The 26990-nt window shown below is 37.9% G+C and overlaps 1 protein-coding gene and 1 long non-coding RNA gene across 3 annotated transcripts; one reads left to right on the top strand and one right to left on the bottom strand.

Annotated features, from left to right (window-relative positions):
- Window positions 1-4221: 4221 nt before the first annotated feature.
- On the bottom strand, window positions 4222-5345 carry LOC132710844 (uncharacterized). The gene is made up of 2 exons (XR_009621573.2): window positions 5278-5345; window positions 4222-4497 (listed from the first exon to the last, which is right to left on the bottom strand). It is a non-coding gene; the product is annotated as an uncharacterized LOC132710844 (long non-coding RNA).
- A 2724-nt stretch (window positions 5346-8069) lies between these two features.
- LOC117655522 (uncharacterized) lies at window positions 8070-19280 on the top strand. 2 transcript variants are annotated; one of them, XM_087887491.1, is made up of 2 exons: window positions 8070-8146; window positions 13457-19280. In XM_087887491.1, exon 2 carries the CDS (start codon window positions 13459-13461, stop codon window positions 14419-14421), a length of 963 nt encoding a protein of 320 aa, XP_087743617.1. In that variant the 5' UTR covers window positions 8070-8146; window positions 13457-13458; the 3' UTR covers window positions 14422-19280. The 2 variants fall into 2 exon arrangements, with proteins under 2 accessions (XP_087743617.1, XP_087743616.1); XM_087887490.1 differs by lacking the exon at window positions 8070-8146 and adding an exon at window positions 9749-9950 and having other exon boundaries at window positions 13457-17777.
- Window positions 19281-26990: the final 7710 nt, after the last annotated feature.

Raw genomic sequence — 26990 nt, 5'->3', positions numbered from 1 at the left:
AGGATTAGTCAATTTATTAGTTTATTTAAAAGGATTTTAAAAACACACATTAAATATATATAGAAATAAATAATAAGAAATATTTGGGCAAAGGTTGACATTTTAATTTAAAAGCAATGCTAGAATTATTTCTTTCTGCAACAAGAGAGAGAAATAAGGTCATTTTCATATGCAGGAATGTCTCTTGAAGAAATATTCTGAGCTTGGAATAATTTATCTGAGAAAGAGACCTCCTGCTTACCCCATCTTCTCTCCTCATGCTTGACTTGGGTAATATGTAGGCATGTCTGAGCATGCATCAGTGCAAAATGGGATTCTGTCAGTTTAGCAACATTTTCACTGAAAGGCTCGGAAGCTAATGAAATCTGGGGTCACATTAGTGCAATCAGTTCTAAATGCACTGTCTAAACCCATGTATCCTGTTCTGCCTTTATCACTTGGCATAATTTAGGGACCCCTAATGAGCGTACTCTGCTGATAAAAACACCTTGGAAATAACTGAAAGCAGTAGTGCACTTGTGAGTTTCACCATGTTCAGTTTCATGCCTCTGAATGTTGAATTCACACAAGCCTATCAAAGGATTTGAGCGACACCAAACTATGAATTTAGGTCAGATTGGGAGTCAATTTGGACCCAGTTTGTGGGGGCAATAAGCTGACTTTGTATAAATATACAAAGGTATGAAGGCTATTGCTTAATGCATTGTAAGCCGCCCTGAGTCTCCGGAGAAGGGCGGCATATAAATCAAATTTTAAAACGTTTTCACTGAAAGGCTCGGAAGCTAATGAAATCTGGGGTCACGTTAGTGCAATCAGTTCTATATGCACTGTCTAAACCCATGTATCCTGTTCTGCCTTTATCACTTGGCATAATTTAGGAACCCCTAATGAGCGTACTCTGCTGATAAAAACACCTTGGAAATAACTGAAAGCAGTAGTGCACTTGTGAGTTTCACCATGTTCAGTTTCATGCCACCTAAATTTTCACCCACTTTGGGGGGGGGAAGGTGCATCTTATACTTCAAAAAATATGGCACTTCTATTACTGCAGCCAAAAATTGTATTTCACTTCTTAAGCAGCCATTTCATTCTACCGAATTACATTCTGCTCAATTACAGTTTCAAGATCCTTTTCACATGTATCCTCTTCATCGTGTCCGTTTGTTCACTTTTCCCTCACTGAAAAGCTTGTCACTTGTTTTTTTCTATTCAATTTCATTTTATTATTTTCAACTGCCTGCTCTAACCTCTCAGATCACAGCTATCACCTTCAGCTGTGTCATTTGCAAATTTGAAAAGATCAGTGTTCCTTCTATTTCTTCACCTAATCATAAGGAAAAGGTTGACTGGTCATGCCTGAGAACTGTGGCATCCTACTGAACACTCAGTCCTGTTTGATGAGGGACATCTGATTGCCATTCCTTGGGGAAAAAAAATGCCAGTCAGCCCATATTTAATTATCTTACTGATTCCAATGTCTTGGTGGTATCTGGTCAAATGTTTTACTAAAGTTGACATTAATTATATATCCCCAGTATTGAAAAGGTTTTTCTCAGGAAAAACTCTAGACAAATATAACCTAAGATTAATCTGGCAAGACTATGCAGTATGTGAGAAATCACGAAATTATTTTCAAGGTGATTATAGACAAATAGTTTTGTGTGCTGCTTTTTTCCCCGAGGTATTGTTGGCAGACTGCAGTTTTCTGGGTTCTCTTTCCCACCTCTTTTTTTGAAAACAGATACCAAATTTGCTTTCCTGCAGACAATTGTTTGTAATTTTAAAAGTTCAGAATCCTAGGATGTAATCTATCTGGTCTTGGAAAGTGGAATTGATTAAAACTCCTTCCACCTGCTCTTCAAAGTTTCTTGAAGCTCAGATTTTGCGTCTCAAGATGCAAAAAATCAAAGATAGTATATGAAAAAGAAGAGACCAATGCTATCATTTATTCTCATCTATAATAACAGAGTAACAGAGTTGAAAAGGTCTTTGAAGGTCTTCTACTCCAACCCGCCCACCCCCAACTCAAGCAGGAGACACTATACAATTCCGTCTCTATACAATTCCGACACTATACAATTCCATCTCAACTACTGCAACGCTCTCTAGGGCTGCCCATGAAAACCACTCGAAGGCTTCAATTGATGCAGAATGCAGCCGCGCGAGTTGCAATGTTACACCCCTCCTGCGTGGCCTCCATTGGCTACCGGTTGCCCTTTGGGTGAGGTTCAAGGTGCTGGTTATCACCTATAAAGCCCTTCATGGCTTAGGTCCAGGATATTTGTCGGACTCCCTGCAGCCAGCAACAATTTCCAATCGTCCGGTGCGTTCCCACAGACAGGGCCTCCCCAGGGTGCCGTCGGCCAGACAATGTCAGCTGGCGATCCCCAGGGGGAGAGCTTTCTCTGTGGGTGCACCCACCCTTTGGAACCAACTTCCTTTGGAGCTCCGGATGGCCCCTGACCTTCGCTCATTTCGCCGTGATTTGAAGACCTGGTTATTTCGTAGCCTAGACTGATGAAGGGGGTTTTTCTTAATAGTTTTTAAACTGATTTTAAATTGTTTTAATTCGGACTTTTTAATTTTATTGTATTAATGTTATTGTGTATTTTACTGTTGTGAGCCGCCCTGAGTCCATTGGAGATAGGGCAGCATATAAATCGCATTAAACTTAAACTTAAACAATTCCGGACAAATGGCTGTCCAATCTCTTTTTAAGAAAAGATTGGAGAGTCATAGTTTTAATTTACCCTTAATATGAGATAACTTCCTTTCTATTTTCTTTCAAAATACTGTATATTGATAATGATGTGTTCATATTTTGCTCACTCTTCCATCCAGAGAGCCGGGTGGATAATGAAATCTCTGTAAAACTGTCTGCTATTTGCTCTCTCTCCTCTTAGGATGAGAGTTCCTGACAAGAAGGCTAAAGCTGAAATCTTAAATCAAGCTTTCAGAACAAGCTATTAAGTTGGATCCCAATTCAGAGTATGTTTTAAAAAAATATTGCATGAGACTTTGAGAGATAATAGGAATATTTGTTCTCAGTGGCACTCAGTCTCCACGGCCCTCTAAGCCCAGAAGGGTTCTATTCTCTATGTTCTTCAGCTGATTGAGTGCTACAAGAGGTCATCTTGTTTCAGGTTCTATTTGATAGCCACGTGAAACTGCCAGATGAGATTATTTAGAGATCTCCAAGTCCTTTCTATTACCCTATGTACCATTTGGAACATGGAGCAAAGATTGATGTATGGTTGCCATTGGATTTCAATAAGGAGATAGAACCTGAAGTTGAAGATGGATCTAAACCAAATGAGGATATTATTCAGTAACCAATCTGATAACTGTCTGGTTTGGTTCTGCAACCCAACAAGACAGACGCAGACTTCAGAGGATAATTAGAAATGCAGAAAAAACAATTGCTACCAACCTGTCTTCCATTGAGGACATGTATACTGCAGGAGTCAAAAAGAGGGCTGTGAAAATATTTACAGACCCCTCACATCCTGGACATAAACTCTTTCAACTCCTACCCTCAAAACGACGCTATAGAGCACTGCACACCAGAACAACTAGACACAAGAACAGTTTTTTCCCGAATGCCATCACTCTGCTAAACAAATAATTCCCTCAACACTGTCAAACTATTTACTAAGTCTGCACTACTATTAATCTTCTCATTGTTCCCATCACCCATCTCCTTCCACTTATGACTGTATGACTGTAATTTTGTTGCTTGTATCCTTACGATTGATATTGATATTGTTTCCGGATTGCTTATTTGTACCCTATGACTATCATTAAGTGTTGTACCTTATGATTCTTGATGAACGTATCTTTTCTTTTATGTACACTGAGAGCATATGCACCAAGACAAATTCCTTGTGTGTCCAATTACACTTGGCCAATAAAAATTCTATTCTATTCTATTCTATTCTATTCTATTCTATTCTATTCTATTCTATTCTATTCTATTCTAATGTCACAGAAATTTGGGAATTTGCAGGATTTAACTCTAATTTTGGATGCCCAGGAAATTGCAGGAGTGAACACTACCTTTTACCATCTTGGTCTGGTTTTTGCTGCACTCAGTGTACAAATACACACTTATACAATCAACTATTGGATAGACGTATTGAATTCTGTCATTGGATTATTGTATTTGATGCTTATGTTATGAAAAAACCTCACTATTAAAGAAGGCAATTGATTAGATTTGGATCAAAATACATAAGTTGTATTTACATTAAAGCTCTGGCATTAATACAAAATCCAGAAGTAATTTGATATTTCAATTAAGCTTGGACTAATAACTATCTAAAATCAGTAAGCAGAAAAAGAAAGGGAAATATGGATGCAAGGAAATTATTGTTTGATCACAATAAACCAATTACAGATGTACTACATGAGTTTCAATTTCCAGAATTTTCCAGTTTGCATGGCCCCTGAAGAGCGTTCTGAGAGTTGAAAGTTGAAAAGCTTCCAGGATGAGAAAGTCTGAGGAAATCAAGGGAGAAAAGAGTCAATATAGAAAAAAATATTGAAGTATTACCATTATTGAATAAATACTTAGAAATTCCCAACCCACAACTAAAATTTAGAGCACAGTTGAATAATTTCATTAAGAATCAAATGAGAATCTTCAAAAAAAATTAGAATATATTATTGAAATATCTTGTTTTTAACAAGTCAATGGGATAAAGATATGAAAGAAAATTAAACGTGCATGGTATCCGGGGTGAAATGTAAAATTTGTTACTACCGGTTCTGTGGGTGTGGCTTGGTGTGGGGGGGTAATGTGACTGGGTGGGCATGGCCAACTTTTTTTTTTTTAATTTTTCAAAGCATTTTTTCTAATGCTTTGAAAAGCCTCTGCCGATCATGTAGCTCAGCTGTGATCGTCAGAGACTTTTCAAAGCATTTTTTTTACCACCTCTTCAGCCAAGAGGTTGCAGAAAAAAATGCTTTGAAAAGCCTCTGACAATCCCAGCTGAGCCGCACGATCATCAGAGGATTTTTTTTTTTTTTTACTTTTAAAAGCATTTTTTCGTCGGAAGAGGTTGTAGAAAACCAGTTGCTACCGGCTCTCCGAACCACCTGCCACCATCGCTACTGGACTGGGCGATCCGATCTGAACCGGAAACATTTCACCCCTGATCCTATCTGAAGATTTAATGAACACAACAAAAGATTCTTGTTTGTGTCTGTTGGACACCTCAGATGTTAGGTAATAGAGAATTGGTTTCTATTCCTGGATATGTAATAGTTTAGACTCACAGCGGGGTGTCAAACTGGCGGCCTGTGGGCCGGATGCATCATGCGCAGGCCACGCCCATCCCAGCTCTGAAAATGGGAAAAAAGATCATGTGACAGCAACGTGACACAGCAGGTTTAATACTCGTGCTTTAGAGTAAACACTTTTCATATGTTTTAGACTTCTTCTAAAGTGACATAGTTTGGGTTTCTTATTCATAAGGTTATTAATTAATATTAATTAATTCCTTGCATTTTTGGGAGTTTTCAATACCCTTGGCCATTATATCATTATGAGTTGGCTCTGTGGGGTGCCACAAGGCTCTATGCTCTCTCCCCTCCTTTTCAACATCTACATGAACAATATTCAACATCTGCTGGATGAGATCATCTGCTGGTTTGGGATTTGATATCATCAGAATGCTGGTGATACCTAATTACATCTCTCAAGTCTGGGCCAGCCAAGCGAGGCTGTTGAGATTCTGCCCCAATACCTGGAGGCTGTGTGGGTTTAGAGAATGAGAAACTGTCTCTGATTTGACATTTCAAACAATCATACATTCCCTAGTCATCTCATAGCTTGATTACTGCAGTCCACTCTGCACAAGTCTGTCCTTGAAGATCACTAAGAAGTTTCAGCTAGTCCAAAATACAGCAGCATGGGCAGGAATGGGCATGCCTTGGTATGCCCGTGTAATATCTCTGCTTTGTGAACTGCATCGGTTGCTGGTTTGCTTCCAGGTTTGATTCAAGGTGTTGGTAACTACCTATAAAGCCCTATAGGGCATCGGGCCTAATGGTTGAAGAACAATCTATCTCCCATAATCTCTGCCTGACCTATTCCATCAGGAGAGGTTGGCACATTATGGGTTCCTTCAATTAAACAATATAACGTATAGTGACCACTGCAGCATGGCTTCTCAGTTATACTGCCTGCCCTTTAGAATAAGGATCATCCCAAGATTCAAAGAGTCCCCACCCTACTAGTATTTCTAAGCTTCCAGAGGACCTTTGACAGGGATGACTGACACTCTTTGTCTTCGTTTTCCTTGTTTTCCTCTTAGTTTGGCCATCATTGCTCTTTTGTCTTCTGTTTTTTGTCTTGTTCTTTGTTTTTAAATCTTTTTAACAAGTTGTAAACTGCCCAGAATCTCTGGGTGGCAGGTGGCCCATAAAATTTAACAACAAGAATAATAAATTTATTCTAAATTGCCTTTCTTTATAATATTTTCATCTATATGTTTTTTTCTCTTTCTTTTTAATATCTGGCCTAGAACAGCATGGGTGAGTTTTGAGACCGCTGGTCTAGAACCATTTGGGGAAAGGTTTGGGGAAAGAAATGGGTGTTTGAGGCACCACAGATGCAGGGGTGAAATCTAATTTTTTTTGCTACCGGTTCTGTGGGCGTGGCTTAATTAATGGGCGGGGCTTGATGGTAAGGTGACTGGGTGGGCGTGGCCAAGTCAATGTCATTTCTTTGCCCTTTTTTAACCTACAAAACAGAACACAACACAACTGGCTCAGCCACAATGTAAAAGCAGCTGTGCTAGACTCAAAATGGCCCCGCAACAAGCAGGAACCTCACACAGCCACAAAAGGCCCCCCCAAAAAAACTTTCACACTTTACACACACAAAAATTCCACATACAGCTTTGTGAGATTTTGTGTGTTTGTGTAGTTAGAATGAAACACTACAGAAACACACTAAATCTCAGAAAGCTGCACAAATATTACTTTATTTTTATTTATTTTTATTTTTATATAAAAGCAGCTCAATTTAAAACTTCCTAAACTTTAAATGGCTAGGTCTAAAAAAGAACAACTAAAAAAAACCCCAATTAACTTTTTTTTTTAAAGCTCCCAAAGGGGGAAAAAACTTGCCCAATAGAACAGGGGTCTTCAACCTTGGCAACTTTAAGACTTGTGGACTTCAACTCCCAGAATTCCTCAGCCAGGGAGTTGAAGTCCACAAGTCTAGGCAGGAAGGCAGGCAGGCAGAAAGAGCTGTTCACTGATGAGCTTGATTGCAGGCAGGGAGATTCAGTTGCTTGCTGATGCATGGATTGCGATTGTCATGCGATCAGCAGCTAAGGTAAGCAAGCTGGAGGCTGGGGGGGGGGAGAAAAAAGAAACTTTTTTTCTTTTACATGGCTCTGGCGATCCAAGCTGAGTTGCCTGGTTAGCAGGCAACTCAGCTGGGATGTCAGAGCTTGGCTGGTCAGAGCCATTTAAAAGGAAAAAAATGCTCTGATGATCGCGGGGTTCAGCTGGGCATGGGGGGCGGGAGCAAGGATTTTTGCTACCGGTTCTCCAAACTGCCCGCCACCATTGCTACCTACTCGCCCGAGCCGGTCCAAACTGGGAGCATTTCACCCCTGCACAGATGTAAAGCTCTCATTCTCATACTCAAACTCTCCCAAATGCAAAAGAAGGCCAAATTTGGATCCAGTTGATCTGGAATGTGGTGGGAGTGGAAGGGGAGCAACAAGACAATCAGGACAGGCTCTACCCGAGCTAAATTGTCTCCTGATGCTAATGGTATACAGTATACATATTTTCTATTCAAACTAAAGGATACGGTGTGCATCTTAAGAATGTATCCTTTATTCATTTACCAAAGTGGCACTCAGAAATTAAAGCAAATACCTGCAAAATTACAAGTTAAAGGATAGCCCTGTTGTTCCAGGTCTCTTAACTAGTTATCTGCTTGTCTGAACCAGCATAGCTCAGGCAGTTGCATTCCTGCCATTAGTACTCAGGCTGATTTATTGTATTTGAAAAAGGTATAAATACTGATACATTCTTCATCTTCAGGCATTAAGACAAGGACTTTTTCAGAGGTTCAATCAACTACTTTGATGATCATTTAAAGAAACCAGGGGGAAAAGCCGAGGTAAATAAAAGCCCCTTTTATTCTAGCTGGAAAAAAAATGCTTTGGATGAAAACAGAATGCCTTTTTAAATATGCATGTGACTCTAACATTTAAAAATGCTTTTAGTCCATCAATAATTAAAAGAAACAAAGATATATAGAGAAAATGTTTCATTATTTTATATGTAATACATTACTTCTGAATGCAGATCAATAAAAATTATATCTAGGGCAGTTATTCCATCCTTTAATCAATTAATGCCCATTCGTATACTCACTTAGTGGACATAAACCCTATTGAACTAATTTGAATTTACTTCTGAATAGACATATGTAATACTATGCTGAAATTATGTTGCGTATAAAATTGCATATTACCAAAGTCATCTTAAACATTTTTAATGAGAAAAAACCTTTCCCCCCCCACTCCTAGTTTAGGAATCTCGAAATCACGAAACGTCAGGAAAACACAAAATGTTCAGACATGTTCAAAGTCATCTGTATTGTGGGAAATTCATAGGGTGGCATGTGTGTGCACATGTCATTGGGTAAATCCTGTGATTATGTACTTATATCCCATCATCTGACATGGAAGTTATAGTCTATAGCACAGATGTTATAGATGTCATCACAGATATTTTATCATCTGCCCCAACCTTGCTCCCTTTCCATTGTCCATGAATTTGGATTAAGGACGTATTTCAAATAGAACAAAACTAGTTTGATGTAGTTTACAGCCCTTAGTGCCTAAAGAAAGTCAAAGTGATTTCACCTTGAGACTGAAAGTAATTGCTAACAAATAGGAAGACTATGTCCAATCCCACAATATTGTACAGGGAAAGCTGTTTCAGAATATAACTAATTCTTGGTTTTGGGTTTGTGTCAAAAAAAATGAAAATGTAGACACTAGCTCACCCACCATTTTATAGCAGTTAATTTATGTCAAGAATTTACCTGTTTGAGGCTAAATCCTAAATGAAGAGATCCAGGCATACAATAAATTGACTTCTCAATATTTTCCAGAGCTTAGAAAAGGACAGAGACAACAGAAAGTGAAAATTGGGAAATGGGGATAGTCAGAATATTGGGAAACAAAAAAGGGGGGGGATAATTGAGCAGAGAATAGCTGGGACTTTGAAGACTAGAGACTAGTTTCATCCCAAACCCCTCATTCATGACATTCTGCCTGTATAATATTTCATATCTGAATGGTGAGATTAATTTATATGAATATATATTTATACTCTTTTTACAGATTAGGAAATACAGTGACTTTAGTCCTATCCTATTATTTAATCATAGAAACAGAACACCTGTTAATTACATTTTTTTAGCAAGGATGCTGCCCTACATCTGCTGATGGAGCAGCCTGGAATTTAGCTTGATGCATTACTAACTGCTTCCCACGGATGCAAATGCAGTGCACATAAAATCATTCCCTTTCTGGTGCACCAGACCTCTTGAATAATTCAGAGCATAAAGCATAACCTAATGCTTTTATTGTGCCAGGAGACAATGATTTATTTTCATGGAGATTATCTGAAAGTTGTCTCCCCAATTTGCTGCTTCGAGTCTTTCCAGTAATACAAGGCACTTATCAAATTAGAATTCTTAGGGAATAGAATGACATATACCAATCTATATTTAGCAACAACAACCAAAAAGCAGCTGAATCAGCTGACTGGAAGCCACTACCCTAATGTTCAGTCTTGGTTTAGACAGCACATATTCAGTACTGAAGTGAAGGAGAACAGACAGTGCAGGAGAGACACTGAATCTGGAGATTTGCAAACAGCCAAGCTGTATTTGAAACAAACACATCCAGGTAAGAGAGAGGGCATTTCAGTGGAATCTGTGCTCAAATTCTCGTAAATACAGGAATTGAAATGGAGAGCTGAAGGAGGAGAAGTACCAAGTCGAGGTATGGACACTAATGCCACTTGGATGTACTGGCTATTTGTGTGGCCAAGGCAGGAGGAGACCCAAGGGAACTGTCACTGAGCAGACTATTTGAGGAGCTCCAATGCTTGCGTGTCTTTGCTCTGTTTGCCCTATTTGTCAGTTCTGTGGATTTCAGAATGGGTTATGATTACGCTCTGTGCTTAATACAGAAAGACCAAGTAAGACCAGGTTAGAGCAATCACAGTAAATGAATGGAAGGGGGGTAAAATAAAGCGATTCAGTTTATTTTGAATTCAATTTTTTTCACTGCCAATATTATTAGTAGATACCAATGAACATTTTTAAAAATTGGCATTTCTAGTGAAAATTTCATGTCTGTGTTCTGTCGTAGTTTTGTGTTCTACAGACTCTTGGACCAGAGCAGGTGGATGAGAAAATGCCACTGAGATAATAGTCGTGATAAGCCAGGTCTGCCTTTTCTCCAACTCAGCTGGAGAGTCTAAATGGCAAGGACCAAGAGTCATCTCAGTGAATGAATTCTGAAGGTTTCCTAAAGAAAAAAATGTAGTTTTCCTTTAAATAACCTCCCCCCCCCCTCCATCAAAGAAAGAAAGAACGTTTGATAGCATTGGGTTAAGATGCTTCAAAATATCCCTGGACCAATGGGTTTGTGTTTACCTTTGAAGAGTTGGGAGGGGGTTTCTTCCTCACAGCATGAACATCCTTTGGTAACTGCATTTTCTCCCTTTTCTTTGTGGCCTTTCCTTCTTCTCTTCCCCACTCCCCATCTGAGGCCTTATTAAAGCTGTTTTCCTTAGTTTTGTCATGGCTTCCTTCATTAATAATGCAGACAAGGATTGGGAATCTGCCCAGCATGTCCTGAATATCTATCTGTCTTTCTCCTTACTAGAATTTATATCCTGTCCATTGCTGGAGACTTTGAGTGATTTATTGGCCCTAAGGCCAATTTAGGCTCCTGCTGACATAGACCTATCCACCCTCTCCATGGTCATTTTTGACTTGGGCTACCAAGACCAAACACCTGGTATCCACAGGTACATTTGCTCACAGAATACCTGATCTTCCAAAGTACTTGATGGTTCTTCCCCAAGCTCCTTAGAAACATCACTTCACTACCTCTTCAAAGAGCTGTAGGTCTGCTGTATAGAAGAGCTGATTTAAACAATTCAAGAGAACTGGGTTGCTAGTTCTGTCACCCTTGGTGCATTATTTCCATTGCTTTCACTAAGAGAGGCTATTAAATGGCTGTACCTCTTTGTTGTTTTCATTACTTTGTGAGGGGGCATCATCGGGGTGGGTTCTACTTACCTTTACTACCAGTTTGCAGCGGGGCCACGCACGCAGGCTTCGCTCGTGCGCGCGCACTCTTCTGCACATGCGCAGAAGCATTTTGATGATGTTAGAGTCAGTGGGCGGAGCCTCCCGCCGGTTTTACTACCAGTTCTATAGAACCGGTGTGAACCGGGGGCAATCCACCACTGGGCATCATGTTGTCTATAACATTTTATGTTATTTTAATGACTTGTTATTAGACAAAGATCAATCCCGATTGCCTGCTGATCACTTCTGTCACTTTGTGCCAGCACTGCCATTCTCTTGAGGCAGGATGTGTCAAGGACAGAAGTTTCTTATAATCATGATCTCCCACTGCATCTCGCATAATTCCCAGTTTATGGTCCCATAATTCCCAGCTACTCTCTCCACATTAAAGAAGGATAATAGATACTCAAAATGAATTCAAATATCCAAGTATTACTTCTAGATAAACAGACAGATAGATTATATGCTAACAAGTTGCTTTTTACTCCTAGCAACCACATGCATAGATTTTCTCCCTGACAATCTATCCCTAAGCTGGTCTTCCAGATCTTGCAAGAATGCACTCGTTGCAATTGTCACTGCATCAGGGATGGGTTCTGCTTACCTTTACTACCGGTTTGCAGCGGGGCCGCCCGCACATGCATGTTTCGCTTGTGCACATGCACTCTTCTGCACATGCGCAGAAGCATTTTCATGATGTCAGGGTCAGTGGGCGGGGCCTCCTGCCAGTTTTACTACCAGTTCTATAGAACCGGTGCGAACCAGGGGCAACCCACCACTGCACTGCACTGCATCCATCCAACTTGCTTCCTGTCATCCTCTTTTCTCAGCATTACATCCTTTTCCAGGGAGTTAGATCTTCATATAATATGTTCAAAATAGGATCTTTAGAACAAAAAAAAGTGTTTGATAGAAGTAATACCCACTGCCCTATGAATGCCTTTTGACTTTAACTTGAAAATGGAAGAGTAGTTAGAAGGAATATTAATATATATATATATATATATATATTATGATATGGGTACTGTAGTTAGCTGAAATATAAACAAAGATTCTTGATAAGCAGTATCTGGTTTCTTGCTTTTATCTTTTAATTATTAATATTTAAAATATTCTTCACCCTACCTACATGATTGTTTCTTAGCGTAATCCTAAGGAATGAACTCAATTCTATGAAGCCAGAATTAGTTTATCAGTAGGTTAAGAACAATACTGTTAGGGGGGAAGGAAGGAAAGAAGGAAGGAAGGAAGGAAGGAAGGAAGGGAGGGAGGGAGGGAGGGAGGGAGGGAGGAAGGAAGGAAAGAAGGAAGGAATAGTTTGTGTATTAGGGCACTGAAGGGTATTACGGTCAAATCAGGAATGCTCCCTTAAACATGAGGGATTTCAAGTTTTAAAGAATGCATGTAGAACAGAAGCAGGTTGTAGGGTACATGCCAGAAACATGGATGAAACAATTTCTTTTTTATATGCAAAAATATCTTCAACTCTAATGTTTTTTATAGTACCCCCTAATAATAAAATTGTTAATAAGTAAAGCTTGATAAATCAGTTTCAGTCAGTGGCATCACACAATTGTATAATGGGTCTCTGGTTTGGCTTCTCTTAAAGGCAAAGCATGCAGTTGTTAGATGGGAATGTTCTTCAGAAACCTGGGTGTCATGGCATATTGTCCTGAACCACACATCTGCTGAAAAACATACAAAAATGTTATCTTTTCTCCATTGTAATAAAATTGCCTACCTAGTTTTAAGAGAAATGTTCCTGGAAAAGGGGGAAAACATGATGAAAGAAATGCATATATTCACCTACGGTACATATAATATATATATATAGGCTTTATAGGTAGCCTATAAAAAGTTGTCTGTAATAAGCAAAAAAAAAAAAGGACTTAATACTGAATTAATTTGTGTTAAAAAAGAGTTAAAATAACAAGACAAAGTCTTATTCTAAATAAAATGTATTTATGCTTGCTGCTTCCATAAGAAGGTTTACATTAATGTAATATATTGCTTACAAAATATAATGATTTCAGTAAATCTTTGTGATACATTCACATTGGTTAATGATATCCTATATATTATTTTCAGTAATGGCTCCTTGGATAAGACTGAGCTTAGCAAAGCCTCTCCCAACCATCAGTGAAGCTTTTGAAGATATTCTAGAAGACATAACAAGCAACACAAATGGTTTTGGAAATGTTTACATGAATCCAGGTTCTTGTTCAGTTGAAGATCACTGTCAATCAAACTTCCAACTAGCAAGATCTGCTTTTATGGGACCTCTGGAGAGCAAGCATCATTTCCAAGACAAAGAGAGATGCGGAATGCTGCCCAACCGACAAACAATCTTAAATCTGTCTGAGTCACCACAAATGGTTTCTAGATGCACTCTTCCTAAAGTGTTGTCATTGCAACAGAACAGTTTCATTCATGATTATATCAAAACCTACTCCGCTTCGGGCAGGAACGCATTAGAAGACCTGTATGAAGGAGCCCAGAAGACTTGTGGATGGAAATGTCCTATTGGCAGTGAGAACACAGGAACTGACTGCACACAGCTCAACTTTCACAGCACCTATGCAGTCACACCTCAAGAAAAAATGAGCAAAAAACAACATGTGACTAGCTTACCAAGATACCCTTCTCCAAGACCATCGCAAAGAGAAAATGGCTGCCAGGAACAAAAATATAGTTACAATCAAGACAAGGTGCCAGCTTTGGAAAGCAACTCCAATCCAAACCCTCTTCCTGTTAATGGTAAATCAATCTGGCTGCATCCCATCAGAGAAGCACCCCTGAGTGCCAGGGATTGGCGATCTTCACAAAGAGGGCAGCATGGTTTGAAGACAACTGGATCTCCTGAAAAAGAGTCTCTGAAGTCTTCTACTCATAAACAATCTCTGAAGGGAGAGACAGATAACAGAAATAGCTGGGTGGAATATTTCCATATTGATAAGAAAATCACAGGTCGCGATTGGATTGCAGAATACCAAAGTGCTTGGAAAGAAGCCAAGGTTAGAGCATGCCTACTCCCTGCCATAGAAGAGTCGTAGTTTTCTTTTTTATTTAATGGCAACAAAAATACATATATATAAATCTTTACGTCCCTATTGTGAAGAGCATCTGTAGCATTCCTCCTGTTAATGGCACAGAAATGCTTTATTATGTGCAAATGTTAAAGGAAGATGTGTGGATCTTCAGACAATCAAGAGGAACAAGCAGCAGTGCACCATAGAAGACATAATGAGGGTTCTGTACCTTAGGCATTCAGATAATAAGCCATAATTGTTAAACATGTTTCTAATCTCTTGTAATTTTGACTGTCGGAACAGTCAAAATGAGACATTCCAAGCACATCCAGCTTGAACGTGCTGGAACTGAAGTCTATTTGAATTTAGCTAAAGAGCACTCCAAAACATACAACAGAAAAAAAAACATTTAATATATTAATAGTAGGATAGGATTTATTCTGTTAGATTTTTTATCATAATCAAAAAGAGAGCCTGGAAGAACTCAGAAGCAAAGATCTACTACTTCAGAGGAGCACAATGGCTCAGCAAAAGCTCAAAATCAGGGCAGCAATGTCCCTCCCATCCTGTTGCTTCCTCCCCAGCATCTATATTCAGAGTAACTAAATCTCAAGACTGCAAAGAGCCGCTGATTACAATATCGCTGATCACAGTATCTACCCTGATTTATCTGCTTCCATTTTAATTCTATTAATTGGAAAGCCATCGGTGTACCTTGCTTATCAACATATCCCATATGCTATCTATTGCAAGAGGATTTTGTTTGCCTTGATCTCTGGGTTCACCAGAATACTATCGTGGAACATTAGACTATACGCCGACTCTTATTAGCTTTTATCATCTTTATACAGAACTTAAATCTCTTTCCCCAGCTGCAATTTCAAAAGAGAAAGTAAGCCCTCATTTGTTTTCTAGGTAGCAACCAAACCATTTTTTAGCAGAGTCTTCTGCCTATTAGGTCACGTTGCTTAATCAAATTACTTTTGTTTTTTGTTTGACTTTTATTACTGTTCTATTTTCATAATGATGAAAATTTCATTGTTTTGGCTTGTGTGTGTGTGTGTGTGTGTGTGTGTGTGTTCATTTGCTTTCCTTTTGTGTATTCAGAAATACACAAGTTGCTTGTGTTTATCTAAGAAGTAACAGAGGGATTTTAGCTCCTCTTATAGGAAGACTACTCATAGGTGGTCGCTTCCTGGCTGAAACAAGTATATTAAAAATGTTAAAGGTCATCAATAGCTACTGAAAAATACAGTGCCTTTCAATTAGAGCATTCCATTTTTGTCATGAATTTACATTGTTTTTTTCTCATGAGTTTTTTGTTACATCATTGCATTGTGAATAGATTTTTGTTTTTAGGCCTCTTTGTTTCTGAATCTAGCATGAATAGGTTAAAATACTTCTACTAAATGAAAAAGACATTTGAAATCAAACTGTGGTGTGTTTGTAAATTAGCTGCCCAGAGAAGGAAGGAAAGAAGGAAGGAAGGAAGGAAGGAAGGAAGGAAGGAAGGAAGGAAGGAAGGAAGGGTTGATTGGTGCATAAGGCCTGACTAGTCAGATCTGCTCTCAGCTGGCTTGCAAAATTCTAGAAACTTTTGCAATGGTCTCTTGCAAACTGGTATAATCCAGCTCCAGTACATGGTGTAGTAAACCATAATTCTCTTCTAATTTGGTAGAGTTAATTTTATTTTTTCCTGATATAAATTGAAATCCAACTGTCTATACTTGGTGGATATTTTTGGTTTGCTGCATTTTTGCTGGTCAGATGGCGGCGTGTCATTTTTTTCCCCCCAAAGCAAATTGCATTGTTTTCTTGAAATTCACAATAATAAAAATCACAATATTTAATCATTAGTGTACATATGATATCAAGAGACTGCTTTACATATCATTATATTAAATAGCAATTGTGTCTCAATTCAGTTGTGATAGTCCCCTACTTGCGACTGTGGTATACCACTCTTCTTATTGTAGGTAAATATAATATAGGCTGAGAAGTTGCATGAAATGTATACATACACAACAAATTGTGTATCACTTTAATTAATTGCTGAATATAGTTTGTGGTGTATTATAGTGGTAAAGGAGATGGATTAAGAATGGTGAAATCCAGGTCTAAGTCCATTCTTAGCCATGGAAATTTACTGAGGAGTCTCACCTAATTTTCCTCACAGATTTTTCTTGTGGGGAAGAAATGAAAGGAGTTCCATTTCAAAGCCACTTTGAGCTCCTGGAGTAAAGGCAACATACATATATAGCAAATAAACAATTAAATATATCCACTAACTTTCTGAGGATTGAAGTGGACATGAGGGGAACCATATGCTTTTCATGTTATTCTATATAAATTAGGTATTGCATGCTGTATGCTAAAGTTATTCCTTCATGGACCTCCACAAATTTCCATTTTGAGCTTTATTCAGGATCCACTCATCCTTACTAAGCTCTTTGTGTTGGTAGTCAGGAAATATCAAAGAGACAGTAGCACAATTCTCTTTCATATTCACCCAACAACCCATCTTCCTCAGCTAAATTAATTGGGAGAAAAACCGTGATACCTATAGTGGTCCACAAAGAAATATCAGCTCACAGCATATCCTGTAAAAACAGTAGAGGCATTGTTCCTGGTGTATTACTTCAGGAAATCTTTGCAAAAGAATTTGACCATTCAGTATGAATGGTGTGAGCTCTACCAGATGGGGAAATTAATTCTTTCTGGAAAGTTTGAGTTACATGAAGGAGTGATTAGCAATGCATAGAATTTCTTTCTTCTGCCTCCAGCTAGTCATCACATCGGTTCTGGAAAGTTGGGGAACGTTCAACAATGTGAGTTAGAGAATTAACTGTTAAATATTTCTTTTTTAAAAAGTCTTGTTTTGGTTTTTAACTGAGAACTGTATGCAACAAAATTTCATTTTAATGTATGCCGATTAGTGTACATTCAAAGTGACAATAAAATTATTCTAGGTCTAAGTTCTAAGTCTTAACTCCTTGGAATAGAAATAGAAAGCCAGCCAGAAATAAAGGGAAAGGATCAAACTTTTCTCCTTCACGTTCTGGTTTGCTGTAACTCTAGATTTAAGCTGCATGAAAAGTAAGGAAAGTAGACAAATTTACCATCTTTTCATCTTGGATCTGGGCAAATATTTTGTTACATTTTAAAAGCTTCTTAATTCAATTAATAGCTTATTTATTGTACACATTTGTGGTAAATCAGATGATTACATGAGAATGGGAATATTTGTTTTTACCCATACTTTCATACATTAAAAAATACATGAAGGAATAAATGTTCATTCAAGCTTTTGCTTTAATCAAAAATTAAAGGGAAATGCAGAGTCTGTTCCAACTCATTAAAGTTTGAGAACCTATAGTGAATACCCAGCCCTTATGTTGCCGTCATTTATGTGTTTCAACTGCTGCAAGAGTCCCTAACAAAGCTTATATCTTCTCATTTGCAATGCTGTGAATTGTCCAGTGAGGATGTTATCACAAACTGAATGGAGGGGAAAATGCAGATCAATGTTATGTTTTAAAGCTTCAGCCTAGGGAAGAAAAAATGCCATCATAATTAATATAAGATACTTCCAAGTAAGCTTGCCTAGGATTACTGAGAACTAAGCTATATCAGAAATCCGAATAGATTCTTTTAGGAGAATGATGTAAATCTCAGGATAAAGATGTTTGGAAAACAACATTGTTATGAAAAAGCAGCTAGAATCTATGGCACCAGCAGCAGGATCACCAACTCACCCATAACCTAATGAAAAGGGTATTTTTTAAGTGTGTTTGGAATATTTTTCTGCTGGTGTCAACATCAGATGGATAGATAACCATCTTAATGTCTTTTTTTCCCTGGACCTGTGATGCACACTTATTATGAAATATATTCTATGGAGTCTATTGGGCAACATTCATAAAGAGTGGAGTATAAATTTGACATGAGAAGCTTACTGGAGTATTGCTAATCCAAACTGACCTTTAGCGCCTTAGAATGGCTTTGCAACAAGGCAGAACATTCTGGTATTCAAATGAACTAAGACGCTATTGACAGAGAAACCCTTCAGAATGATTTATTGTTAAATTCCTGTTATTTCAAAAGGACTTTTCTGCCGTGTAAAAGCCACTGAACCATCACAGCGTCTCATAGCATCACAGCCTGTGAACCATTATAGCATCTCATGGAACTCATGCTGACGTATGATGAAAATTAAAGAACTGTTTCAGGCACACTTACCTACCACCCTCCATAGTTAAATTATTATCAAATATCAAAAGTGGCTTGTTATGTGATATGAAGGTTGGATGTGTTTTTTTTAAAGAAATACCCCATTCTCCTTTGGATACATGGAAGAAGTTGGAGGGTCTCTGGTGCTTGGCTTTACTCTTTTTCCTGGAGGTTTTTTTCCAGTCTGAGATTCCTCCATAAGCTTTTTGCTGTGTAATGGCACCTTGTAATGCTGAAAAGAATGGTTTATAGAATTGCTTTTAAAACAAGAAGCTCTTGTTTTATCGTACCTTGAAACATTTTGGAACAGTTAATAGCTAATAAGTTTGATATGTAAGTCTAAGAACGATACATATATATGCGTTGAAAAATTATGCAAATAAACATTGAAAAATTGCATTTATTGTCTTGATTAAAATTATGTTTTCCTATCATAGTACATAAAGCACAGATCAAAAACTGGGAATCAGTCTTACAAGCCTTGCTGGTACCTATGACAAAAAACATTAAGTGGTAGCTACCGCTAAACACAAATTCATTTTGCCAATGTGTCCTTTGTTGTATATGTAAAATCCAGATTACAAAAATGCTAAAAAGTGAATTGCATGACATTTCTGTTCTATATACAAATAAACTTTCATTTTGTGAAACTATTTAAAGGGTCATAGAATATGGTACATACATAACTGCATCACATATAAAACATTTAGGGCTACTCTTAGAATAATAGAATTCAATTAAAATTATTAGGGGAAGCCCTTTTGTGTTTTATTAAATTCAGTGGAACATCACCACATTAATTGCACAAAAGTATGGTATCAGTCTTGGCTAATCTTGGAAAAGCTATAGTTGAATAGGGCAGACATGCAAGTAGACTAGGGTAGGAGGCTGGAAAAAAAGGGAGAGAAGAGGGGAAGGGAGAGAAAGGGAAAGAAAAACAGGAAGGAAGGGGGGGAGGGAGGGAGAGAGAGAGAGAGAGAAAGAGAAAGAAAGAAAGAAAGAAAGAAAGAAAGAAAGAAAGAAAGAAAGAAAGAAAGAAGCTCAATGGCAAACTATGCTGTATTTCAAAGAAAACAACATGAACTGGTCCACGTAATCACCAGGAGTTAAACTTAACTCAAGGGACAATCGAATTTTTTAAAAACTCATTTATTTTTAATTCTGTTTTCTGTTGTCTCAGAACTTTGTTTCTCTTGTCTGTGTCATCCCATATCTCCTGGGAAACCCTCTTTTCTCTAAGCTTCTATCTTCTATTTTTCAATTTATTTTTTTATATGTCTTTTAAGTTCTCCCTCTCAAGCCTTTAGCAGTCATGAAGAAAATGTGGCTATGCTTCAGGTCTAAATTAAACTAAAAATTCAAATCATAAACATATAATTCATTGGGAATAAAGGAACACCCTTACCAATAAGCAACTTATGGAAAATGTGTGTGTGTGTGTTTGGGGGAGGGAATAGAAAAAAGGAAATGAATTAAAAGTGTATCTGCTAAAAATGGTTTATTCAAGCCTGTTAACAAAACCACTTACAAAAAACCCTAAATAGCAAACTATTAAAAGTATAAAAATAATGAACAAATAAAAAATAAAATTAACAAATCTACCTATGAAAATCAGGATTACCAGATGAAACCTGGCAATTAACCAGATTCCTCTTTCTCTGCCTGTCTACCAAAGCTGTAAACAAAATGAAAACTGGGAGAAAAAAAGGAGACAAAGAGAAATTATGGTATATTTAATTGATAGGCCCATAGATCCTGCAAACCAACATAGCTTTCTGCTATGGAGCGCCTACAGCTAGATGGGAAAGCTGCTTCTTTTTGTAATAATTTACAGGCTTTTCAAGACTATAAAATATCCTCATGCCAGTTTCCAAGGTAAGAACTGTAAGCCATCCAGAGTTATTTGGTTTAGTTGGGTGGCCATAGAAATTAAATAAATAATAAGGCCAATTTTACAGGATATAGAAAGAAATGTGTAATTCTTGGTTGTGACCATAGGAAAAGGTTGGAGAAATTTTCTGTATGAGTCTGAAAGATAAATCTGACAAGATTATCATCATATTACTCTCCTATTCCTGTTGTCAGTCTAGTTATTTGCAATATAATATCTCAATCAGCTCTTTGACACAATTCAAAAGATCAGAAAATTCTGAAGCTCGCTTCTTTCTAGATGACACCCAATAGGCTGCAGTCTGAAACAGATAAAAAACATTTTTTTGAACATCTTTATGCTACACAGAAGAAACTCCAAGCATTTTTTTTCCTTCTCCGATTTGATCCAAATCTTCTTTGCCAAATACTAGCTCTTTTTTGTTAGGTCTTGAACAGTTGCAGCTGCAATTAATTTTTCACTTGCTGGAACTTTGCTTATGTGTACTTTTAACTGTTTATTGGTATTGCTCTATTTCCTGTCAATCTTACCAGGCTTATCAGCAAATTCTTCTTGGGCCTGGTGGCTCAGCAGACTGATAGCATTGTGATTAACACCAGCTGTCTGCAATTACTGTAAGTTCAAATCTCGCCAAGGCTCAAGGTTGACTCAGCCATCCATCCTTTCTAAGGTAGGTAAATTGAGGACCCAGTTTGTGGGGGCAATAAGCTGACTTTGTATATTTATACAAAAGTATGAAGGCTATTGCTTAACACATTGTAAGCCACCCTGAGTCTCCAGAGAAGGGCGGCATATAAATCAAATTAAAAAAAAAAAAATTCCAAGAAGTATAAATGTAATGAAGTGCAAAGCATCTCAAAATGCCTACTTCTGAAGGGATAAAAGCAGATGCAATTTCTGGAAATCTGTCACTTGGAATATCTCCCAAATGAATAGTAATGTCAATCAGAAGTCTCACCTGGGCATATTTTCTGACTTGAAGCCTTAGTTCCTCGCTCTGTAACAGTCTCTCTAGAAACTAAGAGATGGCTGTGCCACAGGAGAAAGGAGGGGGAACTCCTTTTTAGGGGGGATGAGGTATTATCTTCCTCAAATGCCAAAATTAGCAGAATTCATTTTACCCTCTCTCTTCAAATACAGACTACAAACTATATCTTTGCAACCATTGAGGGAACAGCGAAATATACATGTCCTTCCAATTCTTCACTTTTTGCATTCCTTTCTTTCCCTGTACTTCATAGTATTCTTAGCTAGTTAAGTTTTTGTGGTAAGGTCTGTTTTCAAGCCTTCAGCCTTTTTTTTTACTTCAAAAAAAAGTAAATTATAGCAGCATTGCTATGCTTCAAGTAATAAGTTTACAAAGCAGCCCTGTTCAAACCGGGTTGTTCTAAGTTTACCAGAATGTGTTCTGACACTGTTTCAAATATTCTGTAAGTATCTTGACTCAAAGCAATTCTGATTTAAATATGAAAGACGTTCTGAATCCAAAATAAGTCTCTCTTTGAACATTTATGGAAAGGGCAGATGAACACTTTGAGCAAAGACTGATCAGCCAGTTTTATACTTGAAAAAATTTATAATCAATATGTTTTATATACCCATGTCTTTAATTCAGAGAGCCAATTTGATGTTGTGGTTACGACAACAGGCTAGAAACTGGGAGACCCTGAGTTATAGTCCCTTAGGAACAAGGCCAGTTGGGTGACCTTGGGCCAGCCACTCCCACAGTCCTAGGAGGGCAAACCACTTCCAAAATCTTGCCAAGAAAATTGCAGGGACAATCCAGGTAGAGGTCAGGCATCAAGACTGACTCAAAAGCAATTCTCTATCTCTCTTTCTCTCTCACCCACACACACACCCACACACACACCCTCTACTTCAGTCACATTTTACAATCTAGATGTTTTAACCACTGTCCAGTGTTCCTTCTGTGTTTACCCAGTGTTTTGTTCCCTAAATTTGTTTTGTGGGGTAAGAGCTAACATAGCAACACAATTTCCCTGTGACATGAGTAGGAAAGCATACAGTGAAAAATCTGGTGGAAAGAATTGTATTAAGTCGCTGAGTGTCACTTGACAGTGAGACAGGTGGCATATAAATTAAATAAATAAATAAAAATCTCAACTCTGGGGAAGGACCAGACTGAAAAAATAAACTGTAATTCTTCTTGTAGCTACTGTACTTTCTATATTAGCTTTCAAAAGAAGAGCAATGTCTGAAAAACATTAGGGTACCATCTGGAAGCACATTAGGGTTTTGCATCTTGCCAACCATACTATTTTTACCACCACAATCTTCTTAATTGACTATTTTCACATTTAATTAAACCATGTTTTATTGAATTAACCTAAGCTCTTCTCATGACATGCTGAACTATAAAATAATGCTATGGGTTGGATTTGCACAATAAGCTAGAGCTAGGCTAATTACAACTGGATCACTGTGCCTTGATGTACTCTGTAAACTGAGTGGTGATGACAGCACCAAAGCTCGCAACTCCTGAAATTGATGCACTAATCCTGTGACAACCAGCATTAATAAACAGAGACCTATGCATCAGGGGTGACATGCTCCTGGTTCGGACTGGATCACCCGATCCGGTAGCGATGGCGCTGGGTGGTTCGGAGAACCGGTAGCAAAAATCCCTGCCCCCCCCCCCCACACATGCCCAACTGAGCTGCGCGATCATCAGAGGCTGGTTTTTTTACTTTTAAAAGCATTTTTTCTACAACCTCTTTGGCCGAAAAAATGCTTTTAAAAGTTAAAAAAAAAACCTGATGATCGCGTGGCTCAGCTGGGATCGTCAGAGCCTTTTAAAAGTATTTTTTCTACAACCTCTTCAGCCGAAGAGGTTGTAGAAAAAATGCTTTTAAAAGTTAAAAAAAAAAAAGTTGGCCACCCCCACCCAGTCACATTACCCCCACCAAGCCACGCCCACAGAACTGGGAGTAACAAATTTTACATTTCACCACTGCTTCAGTCCTATGCAATGTTCATTATCAGTGAAAGATAAAGAAGCTATTGGAAATGTTCTGTCCTGGTTTTTCCACTCTGCTCAACTCCACGGTGTAACTGACCCTGATGTCAAAAAGGGAGCCTCTGTCTCGCCTTTGCTGCTGCCATGCCTTACCTACAAATCCTGGCTTAAGCAATGGGTAAATCAGGGAATTGCTCTGGACCAGTCCTTGATGAGGACTTCGATTGTCACATAATTTCAATAAATAAAAATGGAAACCTAGAATGAACCATATACTAGTCACCTAAGCTTCACAGGCAGAATAACAGAGTTGGAGGTCTTCTAGTCCAACCTTTTGTTCAAGCAGGAAATGCTATACCATTTCAAACAAATAGCTGTCCAGTCTCTTCTTGAACACCTCCAGTATTGGAGCATCCACAATTTCTGCTTAACCCCACTGATTAATTGTTCTGTCAAGAAATTTCTCCTTATTTCTAAGTTGGTTCTCTCCTTGATTAGTTTCCATCCATTGCTTCTTGTCCTGCCTCCAGGTGCTTTGGAGAATAGATTGACCCCCTCTTCCTTGAAATATTGGAACACTGCTATAATGTCATCCCTAGTCCTTCTTTCATTAAACTAGCCATACCCAATTCCCGCAACTGTTCTTCAAGTGTTTTAGCCTCCAGTCCTCAAATCATCTTTGCACTTTGCACTTTCTCTGCACTCTTTCTAAAGTCTCAACATTTTTCTCTTTCTTTCTTTCTTTCTTTCTTTCTTTCTTTCTTTATTTATTTATTTATTTATTTATTTATTTATTTATTTATTTTTAGGAAGGGTTATATCACCTGATACAGTTGGTTTATAGCATGCAAATTTTCAATTCATTCATGTGTCTTGGCAACAATAGGGGAGCCATTTGCTATGGGTTTCTTCATTCTTACAATTCTATGACTTTGTGGTGGTTGCTTATTTTTGGTATAGTTTTGTTATATGTTTATAATAATTTTAAATTAAGAATTGGCAAAAGATTTTATAGGTAGTGCCATTTTATAAAACAAAAGGGCTGATTCCTGCCATTATAAATAAGTGAGTACATCACATAGCAAAACTTGTATAAAGGAAGACATACATGGGAAAGACAAAATGCCCATTTATATACACATTGTGGTTAAGCAGAGATAAGGAAACATCTGTTTTAACAGAATATGAAAGGAAGGAAAGATTGCAGAGAAGGAGAAATAAGTTAACGCATTCCATTCTATTGATAATGATTTTTCTAAATCTTTAGACTAAAAGCCTATAAGAAGGGAAACAGAGGAGCAGGCTCTTCATGCTCACTAACCAATGTTACTTTTTTTTTTTTTAAATTTGATTTATATGCCGCCCTTCTCCGGAGACTCAGGGCGGCTTACAATGTGCTAAGCAATAGCCTTCATCCTTTTGTATATTTATACAAAGTCAGCTTATTGCCCCCACAAACTGGGTCCTCAATTTACCTACCTTAGAAAGGATGGAAGGCTGAGTCAACCTTGAGCCTGGCGAGATTCGAACCTGCAGTAATTGCAGGCAGCTGGTCTTAATAACAGGGTGCTTTAGACCACTGTACTACCACTGACAATCTTGGGTTGAATAAGTATTATTTTCTTTGGCCTGAACAGTTTGGCATGTTTTATTGGATTCCTGGCTTCAGCATGAACCTTGCAAAAAGGTGTCTGATCCTTCTGACACCATTAAAGTACTAACTGGGCCTGATTCTTCTTCCCTCCCTCCCTTTTCCCTCATTCTCCAGCACAACATGAATATGAAAGAAAAATCTGTTGAGATCTTCTGGCATACCTTATCCTCTGAGATGACAAAAAGACAAGGCAGTCTTTATCAGGCATTACTAGTTGGTTGCCTCTTTTTACTGCTTTCTTCTTTAGGATGTTCCTTTCTCTCCTCCATGTTGTGGATGACTACCTGACAAGAAGCAGCTGAGCCTGCAGAAGAAATGGGGGCACGACAAATATCTCAGAAGAAACGCCCCCAATTTCTTGGACTGTAAAGGTGAGGGGAAGGGAGATGGACTTGCAACATTCTGTTAACATAATCATACAATAAAGTTAAGAGTTCATACTTCTGGATGTGCTTCTTGTCTCGACTACTACAGAAGGCTGACATCACGCTCCAAACAAAATAAAATAGACAAAGCAACTTAGGCCCAGGACTACTTGGAAGGCCTTCCACTTTCTATCGAAAGAAATCCTGAGTCCATAAACCAGATTGTTGACTTTGGTGCTGGTTTAACATGTTAGAGAAGCCCATCAATATAAACCATAGTTTAGGGTTTAGTATGGCATAAGTAGCAACTTTTGCTTGGTTCATTAAATCACGATTAAGCAAATACAGAATGAGTTATCTGAAAAGGTAGTAATTCAGACAGCGGCATGGAACATATGGGAATGGGATTTGAGTCTTCCTTTATGATATTTACTTATCCATTTAATTATACTTCTCCAGAATTTTTATAATCTCACATAACTCCAAAAAATATGAATCATTTTGCTCTTCGCACCTTTTATTAGTAGAAATTTCAGATATTTTGCTAATTGCATTTTATACATTTTTACATTTCATTAAATCATTTTGAACAGCCTAATTCTGTTTTAAAAAGTGTCCCTAATAGTGAGTAGTTGGCTTCTATTTTTGTGATACCCCAAATCTCTGAAATGTGTTGTGTTGTGTTGTGTTGTACTGTACTGTACTGTACTGTATTGTTATCAACCCTACTAGTCTTTAGAAAACCTGCCAAGTTTTGAATTTTTCTCTGGGTCTTTTGTGATGTGTCTGATTGGATGAGGGAATATTGTTGTTTGATTTGCTATGTAATCAATCCTTCCTTCCTTACTGCCTGCCTTTTTATAGGAAAAGGCATACTGATTTTGTATTCTTTTCATTAGGTTTTGATAATTTGTTTCTGTAAACTAGTCAGCTGGACATCCATATATATGTCTTAAGTAAAACAAATTAATAAATGTGTGAAGTAAAATGGAGTAAGGATGCAAAGCAATAATTTGCAGCTACTAGTCTTTAAGAGTAGAATATTAGCCTCACAAGTGGAAAATATCTCAAAATATGTCTTATTGCTCAGGCAAAAGTAATAGGGGTTTTGTGTGTAATTCTGAATAAAAAGTAGTACTAAAGCGATCAAAATTCATATTATGAATCCATTATGTCTGGATTTGCAAGCATTGCTAGCTTTAAAAAAGCCATTGGGGTAATGTGATGTGCACATAATGATTACAGACTCCTATAATGAATGCAAAGAGATTCTCCAGAGTGACATTTGACTCTTCTTAGTTTAACAAACTCTCCGAGGATAAAAAATAGGCATAAATAATTTCTCAGAAATAATCAAATTAAGATCCAGTCTGTTCTCTTACTCTGCATACCATCACCTCCTTTCTTTAGCAAAGGGGAATATCAAAGATAGGAAGCTAATGTTATGGTAGAAACAGGAGAGATTTCCCTGCATTT

This window comes from Pantherophis guttatus, chromosome 2, assembly GCF_059756535.1.
Source record: "Pantherophis guttatus breed Tessera chromosome 2, ASM5975653v1, whole genome shotgun sequence".
NCBI lineage: Eukaryota > Metazoa > Chordata > Lepidosauria > Squamata > Colubridae > Pantherophis > Pantherophis guttatus.
This window is presented reverse-complemented; position numbering and strand designations above follow the sequence as displayed.